At 39.7% G+C, this 24,191-nt stretch overlaps 1 protein-coding gene across 1 annotated transcript in view; it reads left to right on the top strand.

Moving 5' to 3' along the window:
• KIAA1614 (KIAA1614 ortholog) overlaps positions 1–15,852 on the top strand; it is a 40,847-nt gene extending 24,995 nt beyond the window's left edge. The window contains exons 6-10 of the mRNA XM_063298455.1: positions 368–551; positions 6,479–6,740; positions 8,141–8,268; positions 9,727–9,911; positions 14,183–15,852. Of these exons, the coding sequence (XP_063154525.1) occupies positions 368–551; positions 6,479–6,740; positions 8,141–8,268; positions 9,727–9,911; positions 14,183–14,376 (953 nt within the window). The 3' untranslated portion in view covers positions 14,377–15,852. The remainder of the gene's footprint in view (positions 1–367; positions 552–6,478; positions 6,741–8,140; positions 8,269–9,726; positions 9,912–14,182) is intronic.
• Positions 15,853–24,191: the final 8,339 nt, after the last annotated feature.

Raw genomic sequence — 24,191 nt, 5'->3', positions numbered from 1 at the left:
TGCCCATCTCTTCCCTATGGGGGGACTCTGGGCAGCTTACAATAATGTGGACAGTTCAGAAGGATCTAGTGAAATTCTAAGTATCCTCAAAGAACTACCATTTCTTAGCATTATTTTGTGTTGGGGGAAGAAGGTATGTGTCAATGTAAGATCTCTTCTTAGATTTTCCACTTTGAATCTTGCCACTATACAGGGTGGCATCTGATATGTGTTAAGAACATTTTCTTTGATAAAAGGATGTACACCAGAAATTATTTTATGTGCTAAGCCGCAATTACTTGTTATGTCCTGTCATACTAGCTGAAGGTGGAAGTCCACCCCAAAGGTGTTCTAAGAACAGCAATTGGAAGTATCTGTATCGTTGCAGTAGGTCCATCATCCTCAACGTGTGGTGTTCCCCCTGTTGCTCCCAATGTCATCAGTTCCACTGCTATTAATCTCACCCTGACAACTGAAGAGACCAACTTCACAATCTGCACTCAGTCAATCAGAGAAGCTCCAGTAGCAGAGACGCAGAAGATAAAACCTGGGCAAGCAAATATTATTCAACGGTGAGTAAAATATATATCTTGTTGTCAGGAAGATTAAGTGGGGGTCTCATAGAGCAGGGCTGTTTGTAAGATAAAATGTCATTTTTCTAAAGCTAAAATAAGGCTTCCCCAAATTAATCCCTCTTTGTATGTTGGAACTTCCCAGCCAGATGGCCAAATGACCTGCTACTGAGAGATCCTGTCCATCAGCCTTTCCTAACTTGGTATCCTCTAGGTCAGCTGAACTTCATCTCCCATAATTCCCCACCAGGTTAGCCAAAACTGAAGCTTCTGATGACCAAGATGCATTTATTTATATTTATATTTGCTTTGTTCCTGAGTTCTTTGTTTGCAGTGGCATATACTAAAGAAAATAAAGAGCAGCCAGCTAATATACATTCATCCCCCAGCTCCCCATCTCATTCCCCACCTCAATGTAGCTGCACTGTATGGCCTAGGAAATGGAAAAGAAGCAGGAGAATGACTCGTCAGTTTCTTCCAATCCAATTATTTCTTCATTACTCCCCAGTCTTTAAAGGTCCAAAATGATACCTATGTATATGGACATCACCAGATGGAGTACACAGAAATAAAATTGACCATATTATTGGTACAACAAGGTTAAACAGCTCAGTTACAGGGGCTGAGTGTGGAACAGATCATGAACTGCTCATGTGGAAATTCCAAGGCAAGCTATAGTGGAACAGCAAAGCCAACTGGATTCCACAATATAATCTTAAGCTTATACCTACTACTTTCAAGGACCACATCAGGAATTGTTTTGAAGACCTGAACCTCATTGATTAGGAACCAGAGGAACTGTGGAATTAATTTAAAGAAGATGTTAAGGATGAATGTGAAAACAGGCTGCCCAAGACCAAGAAACAGAAGAAAGCAAACTGGATGTCAGAACAGACAGTGGAAATTGAAGAGAAGAGAAGAGACAAGAAAGGTCTCAGGAAGGAATTTAACAAAGAATTTCAGAGAATTGTTAGAAGAGACAAGAGCAGTATTACAATGACATCTGTAAAGACATCTGTAAGGTCTGCTATTCTCAAATCCCAAACAAAGTAACTTCACTCATTCTCATTGTAGAAAATGAAAGCTCTTTAATTAGGGGATTGAAGTAACAGTCCAAGGGAAAGCTGCAACTGTTGAATTTGGCGCACAATTTCTAATTAAAACATTCCTCTCTCAGTGAGTTAATCTTCCCCCTCCCACATCTGGCTGGAGCCATTGCTTTGGCCTTGGTTCCCAGCATTCCACTCCTGCTGGAATCCACCCCTCCCTCCATGCAGCACAAACAATCTTGACAAGTGTTTAGGCTTCTCAGTCTGACTGATACTGACAGGAACCAGCAATCAAATGCACACGATCCTGACAACATCGAAGGTGGAAACAGACACAGAAAAACAAGGAAAGTCTTCCAAAAGATCTCTGATCTCATAAAAAGGCTCCAACCACAAATTGGCATGCTGAAGGAAGGAAGTGGACAAATAAATAAATAGCAACTGATTAAAAAAAAGATCAGACATGGAAGGACCATACTGAAATTCTACAGTAGAAATCTCAACAGTCAAGATACATGAGAAGATATTCTCTATTTACAAGAACCTCTGATAGAAGAGAACACTAGATAGCACTTCAGTCATTACCAAGTTGGAAAGCTACAAGAATTAATGGAATAGCTACAGAAATATGGCAAGTAAAAGAAGAAAAATCAGTAAAAGCACTAAGCAAACTATGCCAGTAAAGGAGAATGGCATGATGGCCAGCAGTTTGGAAGAGTTCAGTCTACACTTCAATACCAAAGAAAGGAGATTTAACAGAATGTGTGAACTATCATGCAATATCATTATTTTCATTTGGTAGCAAAAGGATGGTTAGGATCATCCAACACAGATTAGAGTCCTGTATGGAAAGAGAGATGGCAGCTATTTAAGCTGGTTTTAGAAAAGGCCAAACAACAAGAGACATTATTACTGATACATGCTGGATAGGTCTTTGATTGTGTTGACTATGTTAAGCTGTGGAATGTACTTAGAAAAATGGGAATCCCAGAACATCTCATTATCCTCATGCAAAACTTAAACACAGGACAGGAAACCATAGTCTTGATGGAACATGGCAAAACAGACTGGCTCCAGGGTTGGCAGAGGGATGAGACAGGCCAGATACTGACTGTCTCCTTATTTATTCAATCTATATGTGAATATATATTGAGGGAATCTGAGTGGGAAGAAGATAGTGTCATTTTAAATGTGGAGGAAGAAACAATAATTTGCACTATGTTGATGATGTTACTGCGGTAGCTGAAAAGGCACATGATCTGGGAGCTTTAATGATGAAAGTCAAGGAGCACAGTAAAAAAATGAGGCTAAGATTAAATTGAAGATTAAATATAAAGAAAACCACACTAATGAGAATAGCAACAGCAACCAGCCCTAGAACTCACAATGAAGCTATTGAAGTGATAGGTGGCTTCTGCCTTTTAGGATCAATTTTCCACAGTAAAGGAATCAGCAGTCATAATAAATGCACTAGCACTTACCGTGATAGAATAGCAATAAAGGTCTTGGCAAAGATATTTAAATGCTGTGTTTATACTTAAAAAGATCAGAATTGTGCAGGGCAATGGTTTTTCTTTTGATGCTCTATGAAAGTAAACTTTTTAATCTATTTATTTCAGATAAATAAAGTTCAATAAATAAATACATAACATGATCAGGCTTAAATTAACATAATTTGGACACATTATGCAAAGACTTAGCTCTCTTATGAAGTCTATAGTGCTGAGAAAAGTTGAATGAAAGGGAAAAATGACCATCAGCAAGGTGGATGGAGTTGATTACAGAGGCAATGGGTACATCTTTGAAAGACCAGGTTGGGGACACATCAGCCTGGAGAAGGTCCATCTATCTATGTGGTTGCTAAGAGTGAATACCAACTTCCTATGTTCATAAGACTCCCTGGTTCTTTCCAGTAATTCATTCTGCTGGTTTTCTTCCCAGGGAATGCAGCAGTACAGACTGAATAGCTCTTTCAGTTTGTTAGCAACTGATGCTTCCCGCCTGTCTGCTCTCTGCCTCTCTGTGCTACAGTCTTTCCTCTGCTGAACTCCACTTAGGTCTGCTGCACTTCTCCCCACAGGTGCCTTCAGCTTTCTCAGACTTGGCTTTTCACTCTCACAGCAGGCAAATGCTGCCTTGTTGGTGCTGCCAGCAGGCTAAGAGCCCCATTGCCTTTCCTGCTGTTTTCCCCTCCCTCTCTGCTCTGAAATCTGCTTTGACCTACTTCTCCCTTCCTGCCCAAATCCCCAGAAAATTCTTGCTATGGCTAGATATCTCAGTCCACAGAAATTAAGCCTCTTTCTAATCCAGGAATTATATCTAAAATGCTAAAATGGCATATTGCTGGTTTCTTGCATATACCAAAGTCCATTTTGATAGCTCAGGTAGCCACATTGTTTAGCAACATCAACAACGTGCTCAGTTTGGATTCTACTGCTGTCTAATTATTTAACCTGATAAATAAAATAATTTGATCTGATGAAATTCTGTCCAGCATTGCCAGAAACAAATTAATCTAAGCCAGCACAAGCCTGGTGGTTTTACTTAGGATCCCAATAGAGATGCTCAAGCTGAGATGATCCTCAGAGCACATTTTCCTGGAGAGGGGGGCCAGGGGAGTATGCACAAGATGCATTTGGAAGGTGCAAAAGAGAAAAGTAGGGACGCCCTTGATTCTGAAAGCCTTTTTTGGTTTCAGAATCTGTGTGTGTGTGTGCCTTCAAGTCAGGGTTGACTCCTGGGCAAGGCCCGGCAGTTTTCTTGGCAAGATTTCAGAAGTGGTTTGCCATTGCCTGCTTCCTAGGACTGAGAGAGAGGGACTGGCCCGAGGTCACCCAGCTGGCTTTGTGCCTGGCAGAAGTTTTTTTGTACACAAAGAGCACAACATTCTATATTTCTGTATCATGAAAAAGCATAATTTAATACAATGGGGCTTATTTCTTTCTGGCCAGTGTTTGGCTGAACAATTGGTATTTCTTTAATAAAGAGCAGATGAAAAGGTGAAGTCTGATTCTCAGTAGCGTCTCCTACTCCAGTGAAGACTCTACACGCATCCCTTTTCATTCTGCAGGATAAATGTCTACCATTTGCCCTTACGGAAGGCGAGGAGATGAACTATTGCCCTTGGGGACAGTGTTGCTCTGTTCATCCCTGACATAGTCGCACCTGCCTTTATAGAAGTAGCTGTCGTGGAAATCTGTAAGAATTGATTTATAAATCTGAGAAATGTGTATAGAGGTGACATTATCCCTACGCACACCATTCAATGTGCCTTGTAATTTTGCTAGCCAGCTCCCAACATTTTCTACTAACTCTTGAAAATCCAGAATAGCATCACATCAAGGAACAGAACTCAAGGCAGGGTGATGTAAAGAAAGGTATTTTATTTATTTATTTATTTATTTATTTGGATTCACAAGGCATTTGTTGTGCAACTAGCAGTGGCAAGCAGGAGTGGCAGCAGATAGGTCTACTCAGTTTTCAGCAGTTTTTATTGTATTACATGGAACATTGGACTGTAGGAAAGGTGGAAGATTGCTATAGTGGGAGCAGATAAGAAGAATAGCACATGAGTCTGCATTACAGCCCACAATACCTTCCTTTCCTGGGCCCTGTAGGCATTCCTTCCTTCATAAAAGATCATAATGATGTATCATTTGCTTCGTTGGCTTGTATAAAAAAAAGCCCCAACTATAGCTTAAACTCCTTCAGCATACCCGCTTGATGATGTACCCCTTTCTCTGTCTCACTCCCTTCAAATTTCTGGGTGAGGCATATGGATTTATTGCTGTTGATAACACCTTGTTTTCTTTCTTTCTTTCTCTCCCTCCTATTCTCAAACTGCTTATAAGCTCTTTGGGGTACACCTCTATCCTTGACCTATGTCAAGTTCCCTACATATTAATGGTATTACATGGTATTCATTGGCCTTCCCCAAACTGGTGTTCACCAGCTGTATTGGATTTCATTTCCCATAATTCCTGGGCAAAAAGGCTGATTTTGATAAGTTCTGATCAAAAGACCATTTACTGTAATATATTTCTAATATTCACCTTTTGATGGCACCCCAATATATTAGTCCTTTTTGACAATAACCACACAGTTTATAGCAGTCTACGAAGTATGTTTACCACAGATACAGTACAGTATAGCTGCTCTCTTTTGCTTTGTCAAAATACTGGTGGGATTGGAGACCAGGTCCTTTACTCTTTTCAATGCCTCCTATATGAAATTCTTGACCTGCAGTCTGAAATGGACAAATCGTAGTTATAGTAAAAGTAAAAACTGAATTACACAAGGAATGAATTTCACAGAAAAATAAGCTATAATTCTCCACAGGAACTTTGCTTTACAGTTTATAAAACAAAAACAAAGCAGAAGTTGTGCATAAATAAAATAAAAATAAAGAATTTAATGTTAACTTGGAAAGTTTTTTTAGATTAGAATTGTGAAATATATTTATAATGATAGTTGTTTCTCTGTTTTTTGGATCTTAATGTGGTTAATTTGAAGGTATAGGTAAATTTGTCTACTTTGTTTATTAATGTTTATTTAATGCCTTTAAGTCCTTTTAAAACCCTTTTATCATTTATTGTCCTCTTTTTTTGTCTGCCTTCAAGTCAGACTGGCAAGATTTTTGGAAGTGCTTTGCCATTGCTTTCTTCCTAGGACTGAGAGGGAGGGAATGGCCCAAGGTCACCCAGCCAGCTATTTTCCTGAAGGCAGAACTGAAACTTAGTATCCTGGTTTCTAGCATGATGCCCTAACCACTACACCAAACTGGCTCTCATTATCCTCATTTGGGCACTGCGAATTGTAAATGAAGTTGAAGGTACTCTTGCTTTATAATTCTCTTGGCTGGCTTGTTTTGCCTTCCAGCAAACACTTAGAAGTCTACCCGCAGCCAAAGCAGCAGCAATCCACCAAGAAAGGAGAAGTCTCTTCTACATCAGGATTAAAAAAATTCTTCACCACTCTGGGTCAGAGCACCAAACAAAGATTAGGCAGATTCCGATGTTATAGCATGGAACAGATCTCTATGCTAGAATCAGGAGCTGCAATGCCCAATGTGGAACCTGGTCCAGATACCATCTGTTCTCCAAAAATGAAGAAAGTACCTTCCCTACAGTCCTTACAGATGGTGAGTTGAAACTGTTTTTATTACATCTTATGAGATAAGGCAGCAGTAATTTAGCTTAGTTTTGGTGGTACTATTCTAAAATTATTTTCCAGGGAAATACGAGTCTTATAACTCATAAATGAGATTGTATCCCACTGATTTTTCAATGTTGCTATTTTGATATTAGATTTATGCACATCTATTCTTCTGTACAGTGACTGTTGGAGTGAACAATCTAGTAAACAGAAACTTAGGTTTCTAAAGACTTCAAAAAGACTTTTTATTTTATGTCTACGTATAACAATAGAATATTGTTTGCTATTCACTGCGTTTTGCATTAAACAGCTTCATGAATGTTTAAACATTTTCAGACCCAAGGTCCACCTGTAAGCCAAGTGTGCATCTGGAGACCCATTTCATTTTTTACAATATAATGACACCACTGAAATCCATCTTAGACCATCTTAGTTTGTAATGCTTCCGGGTCCTTGAGGCAGTAATGAAGCCCAACAGTCCTAGCTATTGATTCAGACATTCCTTACACTGATTCTCTACTTTTCTGTAGTTCCTGCTTCTCAAATCTCAAACACGGGGACTCAATTATTTTTCCATTGAATCAAAGGAACATTAGAGAAAACCACCTCATAAATTATCTAAGCCTAGCTGTCCATGAAAAACATAATGCACAGCAAGAAACTGCTCACATAGGAAAATGTTCTAACAAGACCATCTCTAAGGACTACAGAAGTGCTGCTGAAGTTTCATATGTTGAAACAGTAGTAGTAATATGCAGAGTTTCCAAGGAAAAAATTACTTTTCTTCAGTAGGCAAGTGAGAAGGGAAGAACAAAAACATACAAATATACGGTTGTCTCCCGGATTAACACTGATGTCATCTGGATGACTGGTAAATGTTCTAGTAGCACTGTCATCTGAACACCCACTTCGAGTTATTGGCCCCTGCTAAATACTTATTATTTGCCAAAAGTAATTGTTTCATAAATGCATCTACATAATATTTCATTATATGATTATGTTGTGACAATACAATATTCTTGAAGCATCAGAATTTAGATCTGTGAAACCTATTTAATCTGTTATGTTAATGAAAGCAAATCCAGTACCCTTCCCCCCCCTTTTTTTTGTTTTACTTTTTCTGGTTTCCAGAAGGAACAAGCAAATTCAAGGTTTACAGTCAGGAAACTTCATTCCTCTTTACCCAACATATCTGCAGTTTGATTCTTCAGTACTCGTTCTAATTTGCAGTATTTTCTCCCACTGTGTGGTGAAAGGTCCCCTGGGCAAACACCGAGTCATGTCTGACCCTCTGGGGAGACACCGCTTTTGCCACATTTTTCTTGGCAGACTATAGCGGGGTGGTTTGCTGTTGCCTTCCCCAGTCGTCACCTTTTCTCCCACTAGGTGTCGCCTTTCTGCCAACCAAGAAAAGCCTCTTCTGTTCAAAATCTGCATTCCTTTTTGGGCAAGAATAATCGGTCTAATGTCTACCTGGTGGGAGAGCCAAAGGATGAGGAAGCTTTTCCTAACAGGTGAGAACGGGGATGCTTTAGGTGACTATTTATGAACATATCCTAAATGCTTTTTTTTTTAATGTGTTGGGTGGGGGGCAATCCCTTATTTCTTTTGAGACACTGAATGCAGCAACTCACCTTTCATCCTGCAGGATCTTCTTATATATTTTGTAAAACCAATTCATGGTATTCTGAATATTGGTTCACTTTTCTGCAGTAGGCACAAATAAACAGATCCAGTCCTGTCTCTAACTGCTGTTTCTCAGGAGAAACTCAGGAGACATTTTAAATACATACTGTACATACAGTAGGTATGGCTGCATCATCCTGTTCTCTCTTCATGTTTCTATTGTACGTGATTAGTTATAAAGTCAGGTTCATCTTGTTTCCATGTTAATGTGCAGAACTAGTCCATATATGCACATTCATATTTTCCACGTTCAGCTATAATGCTAAACTATGGTCTAGTGTTCTGCGCACAGAACGTGGGCTCTTGTGCTTCATTTCCGATGCTGATGCAAATAAGAGATGGAAGTCCTTGTTTAGCTTTCAGTTAGTCACATTTAGAGTTATATCCAAACCGTAAATTATAATAGTAACTTTGGTTTACAGCTGAACCTTGAATTATTAATACTAACTTTGGTTTATAGGAAATTAACCATTTTCATAAATAGGGTGAAATTGCTTTATTTTGCTCTACCATAGTTAAAGTAACCATGTCAGACATTTGAATTGCTTCATAATGCCTTCTTGGGAAGAAGAAAAGTTATAATGATACGTAATTCAACATGAATATACTGTACGTCTGAATGAATCCATAAAAATATGTCTGGAAATGTGTGTCTTAATATATATTTTCTCATACTTGAAATACATATCAGAATATTTGAGAATGTGAAGCCTGGTGGCTAACTAAACTCTGATTTGCTTGCTATTCCTGGATATGCAGCTCAAATCAATTTATACTGGGAATTCTGAAGGATGGAATCTGAGTTCCCTAGCAGAATGCACAGCTGATAGAACAACATACATATTTTGCCTTTTACAATCAGATGCTTCTAGAATTGACCTTAAACAATTTTTTTAAAATGCCCTGAAGTGGGGGGATGATGTGGTGAGAATTTTTAAACACAGGATAGCAAAAAGTAAGTTTGCAGAGATTGCAAAGATACTAATGAATAATGCTGTAAGCTTAGCATATTTCCTTTTTAGAAAGCCTCCTTGTACATATGGGACATGCATAGGCAGGGTCTGCAAAGCTTATTTCCCAAGATCCAAATTACCTTATGCTCTAGGTGTCACCTTCACTTTTTCATGCATTTCCCATCATACTGTAAGATGGAAATCTGCTTTCATTAAAAACCAAGATGTTATAAAGGAGTTAGGTTTGATGATCAGTAATACAATAAGCACCTGTTTTTTGACTTTGGATTAGACATCTTTCTGAGTATGACAGAGTATTTTTCCCATTCATAGGAAAACAAGAACTCAGCATAGAAGATCCCTCAGTGTGGAGGACATTGGATCCCCCAACTTGGTGAGAACTGTTGGGCGTGTGGTAGCAGTTTTTCCAGATGGAACTAGCCAATTAGAATTGCAGCGCTCCCAACAAGGCCACTTTGGGTTTCGTGTTTCTTCAGGGAATGGTCGGCCTGATACAGGTATGTGCTTTGTAGCCAATGGCCTGAAGCCTTGAACAAATGGACCTCAGCTCACTTTTAAAAATAATTTGTTGGAGTATCTCTTTGATTTTTAAATTGTACGTTCTACTGTTACTTTTTTTTCTTTGCCAGGGTGGGGAAGGATGCTGGCTTACATTTGTTTTATTTTACAGTTGGTGTCCTTAGCCTTTCAGTTGAGAAACCAAACCACACTTGCATTATGAACTTAAAAACTGGGTTTAAGTATTTTTAATATGTTTTATTTATTTATTTATTTTCAAATTTTGCCGCCACCCATCTCCCCCCAGAAGAGGGACTCAATGTATTTAATTGTAGGAATAGTCAAAATATTCTGTCTTTATCCACTTGAGCTTTCCAGCTAAAGGAAACGAAGCAGGATAATGTAATACTCATCTATATTAGCCCTTCAGCTAGTTTGGGTGATAGAGGGGAACCTCTTATCCTTCCCCATTAGTATCCATTGTGCTCTGACATTTTGATGATCTTCTGCAATCAACTGGGAATGGAATTATAACTGCAGGCCACATATAAAATACTTTATTCCTGTAAACATAGTGTATCTGAAATGTACCACAAAAGCATATTAGCACAATGTTGGTAGACCTGCTGTGTATATTTACTGTATTAAAAGCCCATTCCCCCTTTTTATTTTCAAAGTTATGTACAAAAGTACTAGTGCACGATTCTGTCCAATTATATAAATAGAAAATGCAACCTGTGCAGGAGAAGTCCATGTGGAGGTAGTACAAGAGATGAGCAGAAAGTCTGGGAATAGATAGCATCCTCAGGCATTATCTATTCCTATTATGGAACCCTTTACTTTAAAAGATAAAACAATAGCACTACCCCTGTGCACACATGCAAAACAAAGTCATGCTTTGGGGGAATGGAAACCCTATGGTGGGCATGGGATGGCAACAGAGAAAATACAGGGCTGTAACAATATCACATAATATTCTTTGTACATACCCTGACAGGTTCACAGATGCTGTGATTCCTGAATCATAAACTCCAATGTATATGTGAGAGTGCATTCTTGGACTTGTATGACCCTACTGGATTTCTTCTGATATCTGTCTACCTTGACTCCTCTTCTCTTGCGCAAACTTATATTCTCATGACATTTGTGAACGTGCTATGACCCCATAGAGTAAGAATTGCCTCTTTGTCAGAATCCAAGTGTCTACCACTTCCTGAATATAGGACTTTGAAATAGGAATTCATCTTCTATGTAGCATCCCAACTACAAGCCAAAGAACCCAAGCTACTGTAGTTAATAGCCTCTGGAAACTCATTTGCAAAAGCAGGTCCTCTATGTTATTCCCTGCCCCCTATAAAATCTTCCAGAGGGAGACGTGCTCAGTATTCCGCCCAGAGTCTCTCTTCTCGGGGCGAGATGGGCGGTGGCAAAATTTGAAAACTAAATAAATAAATTCCGAGCAGCAAAGAGATGTTCCTCCTTGTGATAGGTTTTCTTTCCTTCTGCACTGCCTTCTTCATGTTTATATTACAAAGTAGAAAAACAAGATGGGACATTTCTCAGAGGCATTCTTAAATAACCAGTTTCAACCTAGCCTCTTCATTGACTTGTGCATTCTAAGTTAATGTAGGCTTAAAATATTCTTCTGGACCTGGAAGTTATCTTTGTTGTTGTTGTTGTTTTTTGCACATGGACTTCAGAAGCTAGGACTTAGGAGAATTATGATGACATTACTCCTTTTAAAAATGCTTTGCCCTCAAAGCCAAGGATGGTAACTTCCTAGCCACAAACTAGCTACAGGATATATGCACCCAAGCACTGTTTTTGGGGTGCCAAGATTTTCCCTAGTTCACTTCTCTGAGTTACAGCAGCAAAACACAGTGATGTTGTCCTCTCAAGCAAAATAGATGTGTCAGGCCTCCACAAGACTCAGCAAACCTATTTCATTTTTTCAAAAATTCCGGAACACCAAAAAACATCCTCTCAAAGAACAGGTAATTTTTTTAAATGGCACCACTTCCACTGACATGGCTGCATGACCCCCTGCAATCCTTGCTAATTATGATTTGATAGAATGTTGAGATTGACAAACCACATGTATAGCTCTGTAACCCTGCAGCCATACGAAAAAAAAAAGGAATGCAACACAAATGGAAGGTAAAAACAGCCATGCCATTCAAAACCAGGGTTGCCCGTATCAGTTACACAGTTCGCTGCACATGTGTTATTGCTTCATCGACTGCTATCATTTCCCTAAACGTTGTCCTTTGTTTTTGAAGAAATACATCTGAAATATTCAGCCACATACGTGCTGCTCACTAGGCTCCAATCCTACTTTGATATACTGCTCTACAGCACTAGTTGAAAAGCAGGCTCTGAAACACAACCAAATATTTTGTTGTGCTAGAATCTCACTATGGTGTTTTTATGTTTTTTTTTTAAGAGGAACACTCTAGGGTAGGTCAGATGGCAGGAATAATTTGAAACATGTGTTCTCAGGTTCTTTTTCCCAGGCAAGCTCCTGGGAACGTTGCAATATTTGTGACGGAGATGACAAATGTTTATCCTGGCATTAAGCACTCTGGTTCCAGGAATGTACTGTTTCCATTACACCCCGTAGATTCCACCTCCACCCTAAAAATATTTCAGAATGAATTGGGGTACAGCACAATCAAACCATTTCTTGTTCTGAGCTCCCCCTTCCCAGGAAGCTTTGAAGTCACTAGATATAAATCTAACAAATGGATCTAGACTATTTTTTCTTAACCATTGTGCTGCTTTTCTTACTGGATTTTTTTCTTTTTTCTTGTGCTAGTATACTTGAGTCCTTATTTACAATTTGCCTGTAACCAGCTATAAAATAGCTTTCAGCACAAACAAAAACATAAGTTACGTGTTGGTGTCTTGACAAATGTGGAGCTGGTTTTAATAACTGAGCCTATGAAGGTATTTGGCAATTTCCATGTTAAGAGGGCAAAACATTTCCTTTATGTTCTGCTGTATTTTGGGCAGCTCGAGATAAAAATGAACAACATTTCTGAATAAAATGTTGTTGTTGTTAGTTGCTGTCGAGTCGTTTACGACTCATGGCGACCCTATGTATAACAGAACGAAATGCGGTTAGGTCTTGCGCCATATGCCTGACTGTTCCAATGTTTGCATCCATTGTTGCAGTGATCGTATCAATCCATCACATTGAAGGTCTTAATGTAGAAATATACAATTTTCCAGTTTAAATATACATAAATAGCCCCAGGTTTAGCTGACATTTATAATGTAGAATCCATAGCATTATGTTTAGTATTTATCACTAGACATTTTAGCATGGATGGGATTTGAAATTTTGCCTTTCAAGAATGGATTTAATGTGGCAACAGCACATCAAAACAGTTTATTTGGTCAGAAATAGCGTAATTCCTTCTGACTATAATTTGGTCAGAAGGGGCATAATATACAGGTTCCCCTCACTCTAAACTGGGGTTATCTTTTATTTATTTATTTATTTATCAATCATTCAAATTTTGCCACAGCAAAAGGAGGGACTCTGGGTGGTTTATTCCCTGAAAACCTTGCATAAAGGGAATTTACATAAAGCGAGACACTGAATCAGTGGATAAAAATGGTGGGTTGCAGGATATGATATTAAAATTTTGTAACCCAAATGTGCTTATAAGTTTTCAGAGGCTTATTCTTAAGCAGTACATTACTATATTCTAACATACAGTGAAAAACTTTTCTCCATCTTTTCTACAGTTGGATTTCTCATGCACGTGGTGGAATGCATCACGGCAGTAGAAATAGCAATAATCATAGCTATTGCAAATTCAACAGTAAGAGGGAGACAGAACACACAACTAGAACAATTGCACAACACAATGGTAAATGCATGAAGACAGAAAGGGTTTGGTGGGCAAATGTTCAAGTGATTTTGGTGGGAAGAGGTTTGATTTTGTTGGCACAAATCACATAATAGCAGGTTGTGGGGGCTTTTTGCATCAAGCAAATTCTTGGATGAAAATGCTCAATTGTGAATAGTGAATTCACATGAAGCAGGGAAACCTGTGACTTTGTATAACAAGATCTAAATGATTAATGAAGGTATAATAAGTTTAGGTTCAGTGAAGAAGTGTTATATGTCTCAGTTTTCCCCCAAACTCTTCCCTGATTTTGAGGGAAGAACATTTCCCCCATTCCATAGCTGTAACATTTCAAGAAACTGTTATCTTACTAAAACACTGCATGCAATTTTATGTTATTTTTTTCTTAACAGGTATCTATGTTCAGGAGATGGCAGACCCCAGTACAGCTAAACTCTATGCTGGACTCCTGGAAGTTGGGGATGAGATACTTGAAGTAAATGGTGCCAAGGTGGCTGGGCTGGGCCTAGCCCGGATCAATGAACTGCTCCTGTGGGCAGAGACTCTCTCCCTCAGAGTGCTGAGGCAGAGACCTGTTCGGCAGTAGCAGAAGGGAGATGTTGGTGAGGGAAGCTGGAGTGGGCAGCTTGTCTTGTGAGCAGTGCAAGGAACTTCTGGTGCCTGTTACACCTGCCTGAGACTTGGAGTTCGCATCTCTGTCTCAGCGCTTTCATGACTTGGATGTGGATGGAGGCACAAGCCAACCCCATGGGTTATTCTGTAATGGAAGCTGGTGTGCATTAAATGTTTAATTTATGCAAGGATTGGCCATGCAATCTGGATTCTCTCCATCACCAAGGAATAGGAATTAGATATCTGGCACGTCCCCGCACATAAAATCGGGGGTGGGCGGGTCGGAGATCAGGTAACAATTTGTGGTTAAAGACTTATCTTTTGACCACCAGCATCCCCACAAACTCTTTACCTAAAAATTGGAGGATGCTGGATCATCTTAAATTCATACTGTAAGCATAACGAGTTGGATATGTTCATAAAAGCTGTTTTAAAACATTCAGGCTCATAATTAGCTTTTGCTCTGAATATTGCTCATTGTTTGATTGTCTGTTCACTTTGTTAAAGAATAATGTGGACGCAGCCTCAGCTACTATTCTCCTGGGAAATTTTCTAGAAATGCAGAGGTTGTTGACTGAATTGGGGACCTGCTAGAGCATTAAGTGATTCCAATTGTGGAATTTCTATTCCCCCCCGCCCTTTATTTACAAGGAAAAATTCTAAGATTTGAGATTCTTTAAAGAAGTTTAGATCTCTTTGCCAGAAAATCTACAGTTCCCTTACAAACCTCAGGATTCTTTACAGGCATCCAGAAAATAATAAATTCTGAATTAGTTTGTGTGTGTGTGTGGGTGTGTATCCCAAACTCACATGCAGCAGTATCAGTAGACAATTCTGTCTAATTGTTCTATATTAAGTGTTTTATGTTTGCGGTGAAAGCTATATGACTTTGGGGTTTTTTGCTCCTTCAGCAGGCCAGAGCTGAGAATTCCTGATGTTTGCAGATTCCCATAGCTTCTTAAAAATATTGAAATTATTTTTGGAGAAATGTACAACCCAATTTTACAAGTCAGCCTGAACCTCATATTCCTGTACCTCTCATGTTCAGTTCTTGACAAAACTTGGTTCTCATGAAGTGGTAAACCTGTGCCTGTATCATTCTAGAGTGCACATGGAGTTCTCAAGAAAAAATGATCTTTGATTTGATTGTTTGTAGGAATATTCAGTTATGTAAGTTTCTAGCTGTAAGTCTGAGATGGTAGTGCTCATAGCCAGGTTTATCACCAATCATCATCTTTTGTCTCTGTCTTAGAGTCTCTATAACCCCAAAGACCAGGTTCTCTCATGAGCTTTGTACCCAGGAAAAGATTGTGACAGGAGAGGCTTCTCTTTTTGATGACTGATCTGTATTCAGCCATGACCCACAGCCAGAGGCTGCTTTTGACAACACTGGAAAGCCTCTCTACCTTGGTTCACTGTATTTCTCTGATTAAATTATTTATTAAAAGCAGTTATGTGCTCTTGGCTTGAATCAATGATGGGAGAGCAGATTTATGAAGTTAGTGAATTACATAATGTTATATGAAGTCAGGATGGCCTAATTTTAGGTGGTCTCCACCCCACCTAGTTTCAAGAGTAGCCTGTAAACACTCAGGAAAGGGAGTGGCAGCCCAGTCCATTTAGCCTTGGCCTCAGTCCAGTGCTTACTTCAGCTCCAACACTGATGTGCCTTCCCCAACAGATTAACTCAAGGTAATGTGGATTTCAACATGGCGGGGGGGGGGGACCCCATGCTTTAGAGGAAACCAAGGTATTTCTGTGTTCTGCTCAAGGGAGATAAGGGCTTTCAAGCTATGGGCTTTTCCTATCAGCTGAGAAAAGGAAGGAAAGAGTAAGGAGAAACTGCTGATGGGCAGGGTAGGCTCAAAACATTGTTGTGTCTGGGCAGAAAACCTAAAAGACACACCGTTTTTTCTATTCTTCCTATACATATTTCAGATAAAGCAAATTTCAGTGGGAAAAAAAAAACAGCCTCACTGAAAATAATTGAAACACTGTGGTCATAGTGGGAGGATTGTTAATTACAAATCCTGAAGTATGATAACACCCCAGTATCCTAGGCAAATGCCTTTGCATTACAAAACTGAGCTTCTAAAGGGACAACTGTGATGCCTGTCAACGAAATGTAGAAATATGTACCCAGAACTCTCACCACCTTGGGAGTAAAAAAGATCTGTCCAGGCCCCCTCCCTGACTGGATAATTGGGGACAGCCCTTTGGTATTAGCTGAACTGTTTTATCATGCATGACTCAACATACCAAGAAAATGGCATATGTGGAATGGTGTCTGTAACAAGCCATGATGATGTCAGCATGGTAGCCTGTACGTCATTGCACAAATGGTGTAAGTTGGTGTCCCCCTACTCCAATAACTTTAGCTTGGGGAGGTCGGAGAGCATGTGGCTCCCTGGGGTTCCGATAGATAGATGATGGATGGATGGATGGATGGATAGATGATAGATAGAGATTTTAAACGCTGCGACTCAACTGCTGGCCTACCATTTTGCTGTTTTTTTAAATGTAAAAAGTAAATTGTGTAGGTTAGAATGAATTGTACTGTGACAGTTCTGTATTTTTTGCAATTTTTATGAAGGGGTTCCCTGAGACCTGAAACTTACTTCAAGGGTTCCTCCTGGATAAAAAGGTTGAGAAAGGGTGGGTTTAGAGTCAGTGCAAAAGCAGAATACAGTATATGCTACCACTTGCATGCTATCTGCCTGCATTGCAAAAAAGATACTGTACAAATATAAGGAAGCCACCTGGCCACTACAGCAATTCTCACCTTGAAAGAAGGCAACTGCGGAGCAGCACTTCCTCCTAATGGGGCAGAGATGCTAGTGGCCTGGGCAAAGAATGCACGAGGAACCCCCTCTCAACCTCTTCCTTCCTAGATGGCCATGAGACAGCAGTTCACAATGCCACTCCAGCTAATCAGCTGCTATCAGTGACTAGCCCAGAGTCAGCTAAGCCATGGTTTATGAAATGCATTAGTAGGGTTTACACACTGCATTGTGCCACAAAGCAGCCAACAGCATCTTAGCCTGCTGTATTGTATAAATAGTAAAGTAGTGGTGTTAGATAACCAGACGTTGAAGAACATACCCACTGCTGTCTCATATCATCCTCAGAATGACTCATGCTCTCCCAACACAAGATACTGATAGTGGAATTGCTGTTTTAGATGTGATTGGCAGAGCTTCTGAAGTTGCATTAGCTCTGATATTTGAAACATCCAATGGGGTGCAGCTTCTGTCCCTCCCAGTGCATCAGTAGGAGCCTGTAATGACAGGAGAAAGAGGCAGGGTATATATGGATTTTTCTTCATGCTGATGTTCTGAACATCATATGCATGACATACATCTACTGCAAACAATGTTTTTATAATCATTTTATAATTGGGTCAGGAGATACGCATTGTATCTTCCCTCCCTTGAGAAGCTCCCTCAGGCTTTAGTATGGATTGCAGAACTGTCTTCATTTGTCAGTGAAAATTATATTTGAAACTATGTTTTAAAAAAGTGATAAAAAATAGGATAGTATGAACTTTAAGTCACATCTTTTTTGCCTTTTTAAATGCTGCTCCCATGATTACAAAATCTAGTGTGTGTGTTTCTGAAAAGTGTATCTTCAATTCTCAGAAAATATAGGCAATGTTGGCATTGTGTATACACATATATACGTAAGCATGCATACACACACACACACACATACATACATGACTTTATCCTATCCTGTCTACAAAGGCTTTTATGTCCTCCTTCAGGACCTTTTGGAAGCATCTGGGTAGCCACTATCAGGGTCATTGTATTTATTCATTCAGATATTTAATCCATTGCAATCTTGCAATTTGGACACATTGTGCAAAGACCCTGCTCTGGAAAAGGCTCTAATGCTGGGAAAGGTGGAAGGAAAGAGAAGAAGAGGACGACCAGCAGCAAGGTGGATGGACTCAGTTATGGTAGTGATGGGTGCACTGTTGGAAGACCTGAAAGACCAGGTTCTGGACAGATTGTCATGGATAAAATCTTTCTCTGTAGTTGCTAAGAGTTGGCAACGACTTGATGGCAGGTAATCCATTAATTCGTTAAATACTAACTGTTGTTCAGTTCTGACCCTGCCCATTTTCTTCTGTGAGTGCTGCACAGCACACAGAGTACAACTCTAAGCCCTAAATTATTACCACCCTCTTTTAGAAGTGCCAGCCAATCCTTTCCCTAACTTCTCCCTTTTCTGTTCTAGTCCATTCGTTCACGGCCTTTCTTAATTTGTTTTCTAGAACTTTAATTATTCCTGCTGTTATTTGTTAGACTGGCTCAAGTTCCATGTTATCAAGCAACCTGGATGCATGCCATCCATTACAGAACAAAGTGATGTGAGTGAGCATTAAGTCCTTTTTTGGTTTCCTGCTGCAAAATCAACTTAAGTGCCTAACACTAAAGCTCTGCCCTCCCCTTGTAATTTGGCAACTGAAATTTTTACAGAAATTACTCATCAAACACTAGAGGGAGGGATTTGTTAACTTTTTTAGCCAACTCTAAACTATAAGCATAAACCTTGCTTATAACAGAGTATCTATAGTGCAATCTTTTTTCCAAGCAGCCAACTATGTCTGCATTTTATCCAATTCTAACTAATAAACTTGTTTTTTCCTTTTAAAATACATATAAAGAAAGGGGCCTTGCACACCCCTCCCTACATGTATATTTATCTGAAATTTGCCAAGATTGCCCTCTCAGAAGGGTTTACCGCATATGCAGATTTCATCAAGTTCAGTTGGTTTATTTGTTGGTTTATTTAAAATTACAGATTCACTCTAATACTGTAGCCAATAGAAAGCTTGACATTTCAGATTTCCAAATCAGATGAGGTGATATTTATATTTAAATTATAAATATTTAATATTTATAATTAAATATAAAAAGGGCCAAGCACATACACTGTTAACCACAGCACAACTCTTGTTTTATTATGAGTTGACTAGGGGTTCTTTTGGGCAAGAATGCAGTCCTTGTCATATCCCATATAACTCAGTGGAGTAAATAGATACCTTTATGACATTGGGTACATTTGATAAATTTTTCAATTAACTGTTAGACTCACTCAACCTTGAGCAATTTGGTGTAACTGCTGAGAGACAGCAACTGGCCAGGATCACCCAAAATGTTTCACTGGTGAGTAGGTAACTGATGGGATCATCAGAGCTGCTCTTGCAGTTACATAATGGTGAATTCTTGATAATTACCATCTTTCCCTCTGTTGGATCTTCTCAACTCTGATGGTGTCACAGTTTGGGGGCCTGGCAAACAAGAACATTGCACAAACTTGTCCTGGACCTGAAATATTATTTATGCATTGAAACAGGCAAGACAGGTTCTGTAATCAGAGGTCACATTGAAGGATTCTTAGGGAGTGTTACTTTTAAGTGTACCTATAACTTTTCAGTTTACAGTACCAAGAAAGAAGGAGCAACCTTACGTTATACTTCTAATGATTAGCTGATGACACTCCCTGGAATGAGAAGCAAAGGCTATAATACAGGGGCTGTGCTTTTGAGCCAGATTTTTTTTTCCTGAAGATGTGTTAGATTCTTTCGACCACTAGATCTACCCTGTCCAATCAGGCCAGCCCATGGCAATACAGCACTTAATTACCTTTCAGCTGGTACTTATTGCCACATCTTTTCCTAAGAAAATACTTTTCCTTTTCTTTAAACTGAGAAACAACCAGACCTTAAGCCCAATATCTGACAGTCAATCTGGAGAGGCCTAGGCTGTCTGAAGCACATTGCAACCTCCAAGACACAAACTGACACCAAAAATAGCTATATAAAATAAGCTTTGTTTAGCTGCTTAGCGTTTATTAAGAACACACCACAAATAATGTATTTACTTTTTCAAATGCCAGCAACGTATCTTAGGATGGAGTTAGAAGAATTTGCAGAAACATCAGGTTTAACAATACATTTTCAAATGTCACAATTGATGTTCTTCTATACTCTTCCTAAAATACAGGAAGAGATACCTAACATTTTAAATATATTGGTGCTATAGAAATCCTTTAAATACATAGGAATAAATATTACAATAACAATAGCAACAACTTTATTCCAGTTTGAAGGAAAAGAAAAAGAAATGAACATTTGGAATAAGAAATATTTAAATATTGAATTGATTGAATTGCAGAAGTTAAAATGATAGCTCTTTCAAAATTATTTTTTCTATTCAAAATTTTCCAGTATAAATTATTAATGCTATGACAAAGAAAAATCAAAGCTTTTTGCATCGATACTAGAAAATTAAAAGTTAATAGATTCTTTAAAGGCCTGAGAAACAAGGAGGATGCAGGTTTCCAGGTCTAAAATTGTATTATCAAGCAGCATACTTGGGACATATTGTTCCATTTATAAGGTAAGATCCAAAAAGGCAGTGGATATAGATAGAAACTATGTAAAAGCTTGATAAATCTATGTGTCAAATCATTTTTCTTGCTTATAAACATAAGTAATATAAATAATCTCCGCAAAGGATCGTTACCTTGTCGTGGTGCTGGAGCTTGAGCACCTCAATGATGCCATGAGCTAAACCGTGAAGGGCCACCCAAGACGGGAAGGTCATGACAGAGAGGTCAGACTAAATGCGATCCCTGGGGAAGGTAATGGCAACCCACCCCAGTATTCTTGCCGTGAAAACTAAATGGATCAGTACAACCAGAGATATGTCGGTATACCATCGGAAGATGAGACCCCCAGGTCGGAAGATGGTCAAAATGCTACTGGGGAGGAACAGAGGATGAGCTCAACTAGCCCCAGTCGTGATGACGCAGCTAGCTCAAAGCCGAAAGGACGGTTAGCGGCCGACGGTGCTGGTGGTGAACGGCGAATCCGATGTTCTAAGGATCAACACACCATTGGAACCTGGAATGTAAGATCTATGAGCCAGGGCAAATTGGATGTAGTTATTGGTGAGATGTCAAGATTAAAGATAGACATTCTGGGCGTCAGTGAACTGAAATGGACTGGAATGGGCCACTTCACATCAAATGACCACCAGATCTACTACTGTGGACAAGAGGACCACAGAAGAAATGGAGTAGCCTTCATAATTAATCGTAAAGTGGCTAAAGCAGTGCTTGGATACAACCCCAAAAACGACAGAATGATCTCAATTCGAATTCAGGGCAAGCCATCTAACATCACAGTGATCCAAATATACGCCCCAACCACAAATGCTGAAGAAGCTGAAGTAGAGCAGTTCTATGAGGATCTGCAGCACCTACTGGACAACACGCCTAAAAGAGATGTTATTTTCATCACAGGAGACTGGAATGCTAAGGTGGGCAGTCAAATGACACCTGGAATTACAGGTAAGTATGGCCTGGGAGAACAAAACGAAGCAGGACATAGGCTGATAGAATTTTGCCAAGACAATTCACTCTGCATAACAAACACTCTCTTCCAACAACCTAAGAGACGGCTTTACACATGGACTTCACCAGATGGACAACACCGAAATCAGATTGATTACATCCTTTGCAGCCAAAGGTGGCGGACATCTGTACAGTCGGTAAAAACTAGGCCTGGAGCTGACTGTAGTTCAGACCATGAACTTCTTCTTGCACAATTTAGGATCAGACTAAAGAGATTAGGGAAGACCCACAGATCAGCTAGATATGAGCTCACGAATATTCCTCAGGAATATGCAGTGGAGGTGAAGAATAGATTTAAGGGACTGGACTTAGTAGATAGGGTCCCGGAAGAACTCTGGACAGAAGTTGGCAGCATTGTTCAGGAGGCGGCAACAAAATACATCCCAAAGAAAGAGAAAACCAAGAAGGCAAAATGGCTGTCTGCTGAGACACTAGAAGTAGCCCAAGAAAGAAGGAAAGCAAAAGGCAACAGCGATAGGGGGAGATATGCCCAATTAAATGCAAAATTCCAGAGGTTAGCCAGAAGAGATAAGGAATTATTTTTAAACAAGCAATGCGCGGAAGTGGAAGAAGACAATAGAATAGGAAGGACAAGAGACCTCTTCCAGAAAATTAGAAACATTGGAGGTAAATTCCAGGCAAAAATGGGTATGATCAAAAACAAAGATGGCAAGGACCTAACAGAAGAAGAAGAGATCAAGAAAAGGTGGCAAGAATATACAGAAGACCTGTATAGGAAGGATAACAATATCGGGGATAGCTTTGACGGTGTGGTCAGTGAGCTAGAGCCAGACATCCTGAAGATTGAGGTTGAGTGGGCCTTAAGAAGCATTGCTAATAACAAGGCAGCAGGAGACGACGGCATCCCAGCTGAACTGTTCAAAATCTTGCAAGATGATGCTGTCAAGGTAATGCATGCTATATGCCAGCAAATTTGGAAAACACAAGAATGGCCATCAGATTGGAAAAAATCAACTTATATCCCCATACCAAAAAAGGGAAACACTAAAGAATGTTCAAACTATCGAACAGTGGCACTCATTTCACATGCCAGTAAGGTAATGCTCAAGATCCTGCAAGGTAGACTTCAGCAGTTCATGGAGCGAGAATTGCCAGATGTACAGGCTGGGTTTAGAAAAGGCAGAGGAACTAGAGACCAAATTGCCAATATCCGCTGGATAATGGAAAAAGCCAGGGAGTTTCAGAAAAACATCTATTTCTGTTTTATTGACTATTCTAAAGCCTTTGACTGTGTGGACCATAACAAATTGTGGCAAGTTCTTAGTGGTATGGGGATACCAAGTCATCTTGTCTGCCTCCTGAAGAATCTGTATAACAACCAAGTAGCAACAGTAAGAACAGACCACGGAACAATGGACTGGTTTAAGATTGGGAAAGGAGTACGGCAGGGCTGTATGCTCTCACCCTACCTATTCAACTTGTACGCAGAACACATCATGTGACATGCTGGGCTTGAGGAATCCAAGGCTGGAGTTAAAATCGCTGGAAGAAACATTAACAATCTCAGATATGCAGATGATACCACTTTGATGGCTGAAAGTGAAGAGGAACTGAGGAGCCTTATGATGAAGGTGAAAGAAGAAAGTGCAAAAGCTGGCTTGCAGCTAAACCTCAAAAAAACCAAGATTATGGCAACCAGCTTGATTGATAACTGGCAAATAGAGGGAGAAAATGTAGAAGCAGTGAAAGACTTTGTATTCCTAGGTGCAAAGATTACTGCAGATGCTGACTGCAGTCAGGAAATCAGAAGACGCTTAATCCTTGGGAGAAGAGCAATGACAAATCTCGATAAAATAGTTAAGAGCAGAGACATCACACTGACAACAAAGGCCCGCATAGTTAAAGCAATGGTGTTCCCGTAGTAACATATGGCTGCGAGAGCTGGACCATAAGGAAGGCTGAGCGAAGGAAGATCGATGCTTTTGAACTGTGGTGTTGGAGGAAAATTCTGAGAGTGCCTTGGACTGCAAGAAGATCCAACCAGTCCATCCTCCAGGAAATAAAGCCAGACTGCTCACTTGAGGGAATGATATTAAAGGCAAAGCTGAAATACTTTGGCCACATAATGAGAAGACAGGACACCCTGGAGAAGATGCTGATGCTAGGAAGAGTGGAGGGCAAAAGGAAGAGGGGCCGACCAAGGGCAAGATGGATGGATGATATTCTAGAGGTGACGGACCCGTCCCTGGGGGAGCTGGGGATGTTGACGACCGACAGGAAGCTCTGGCGTGGGCTGGTCCATGAAGTCACGAAGAGTCGGAAGCGACTAAACGAATAAACAACAATATAAATAATACATTCACAAAGCTATGTTTCAGGTTTGGAGGACGTGATACGCAACAT

This window comes from Candoia aspera, chromosome 3 (genome assembly GCF_035149785.1).
Source record: "Candoia aspera isolate rCanAsp1 chromosome 3, rCanAsp1.hap2, whole genome shotgun sequence".
Classification (NCBI taxonomy): Eukaryota; Metazoa; Chordata; class Lepidosauria; order Squamata; family Boidae; genus Candoia; species Candoia aspera.
Note: the sequence above shows the minus strand (reverse complement) of the source record. Positions and strands in the feature narration are given on the sequence as shown.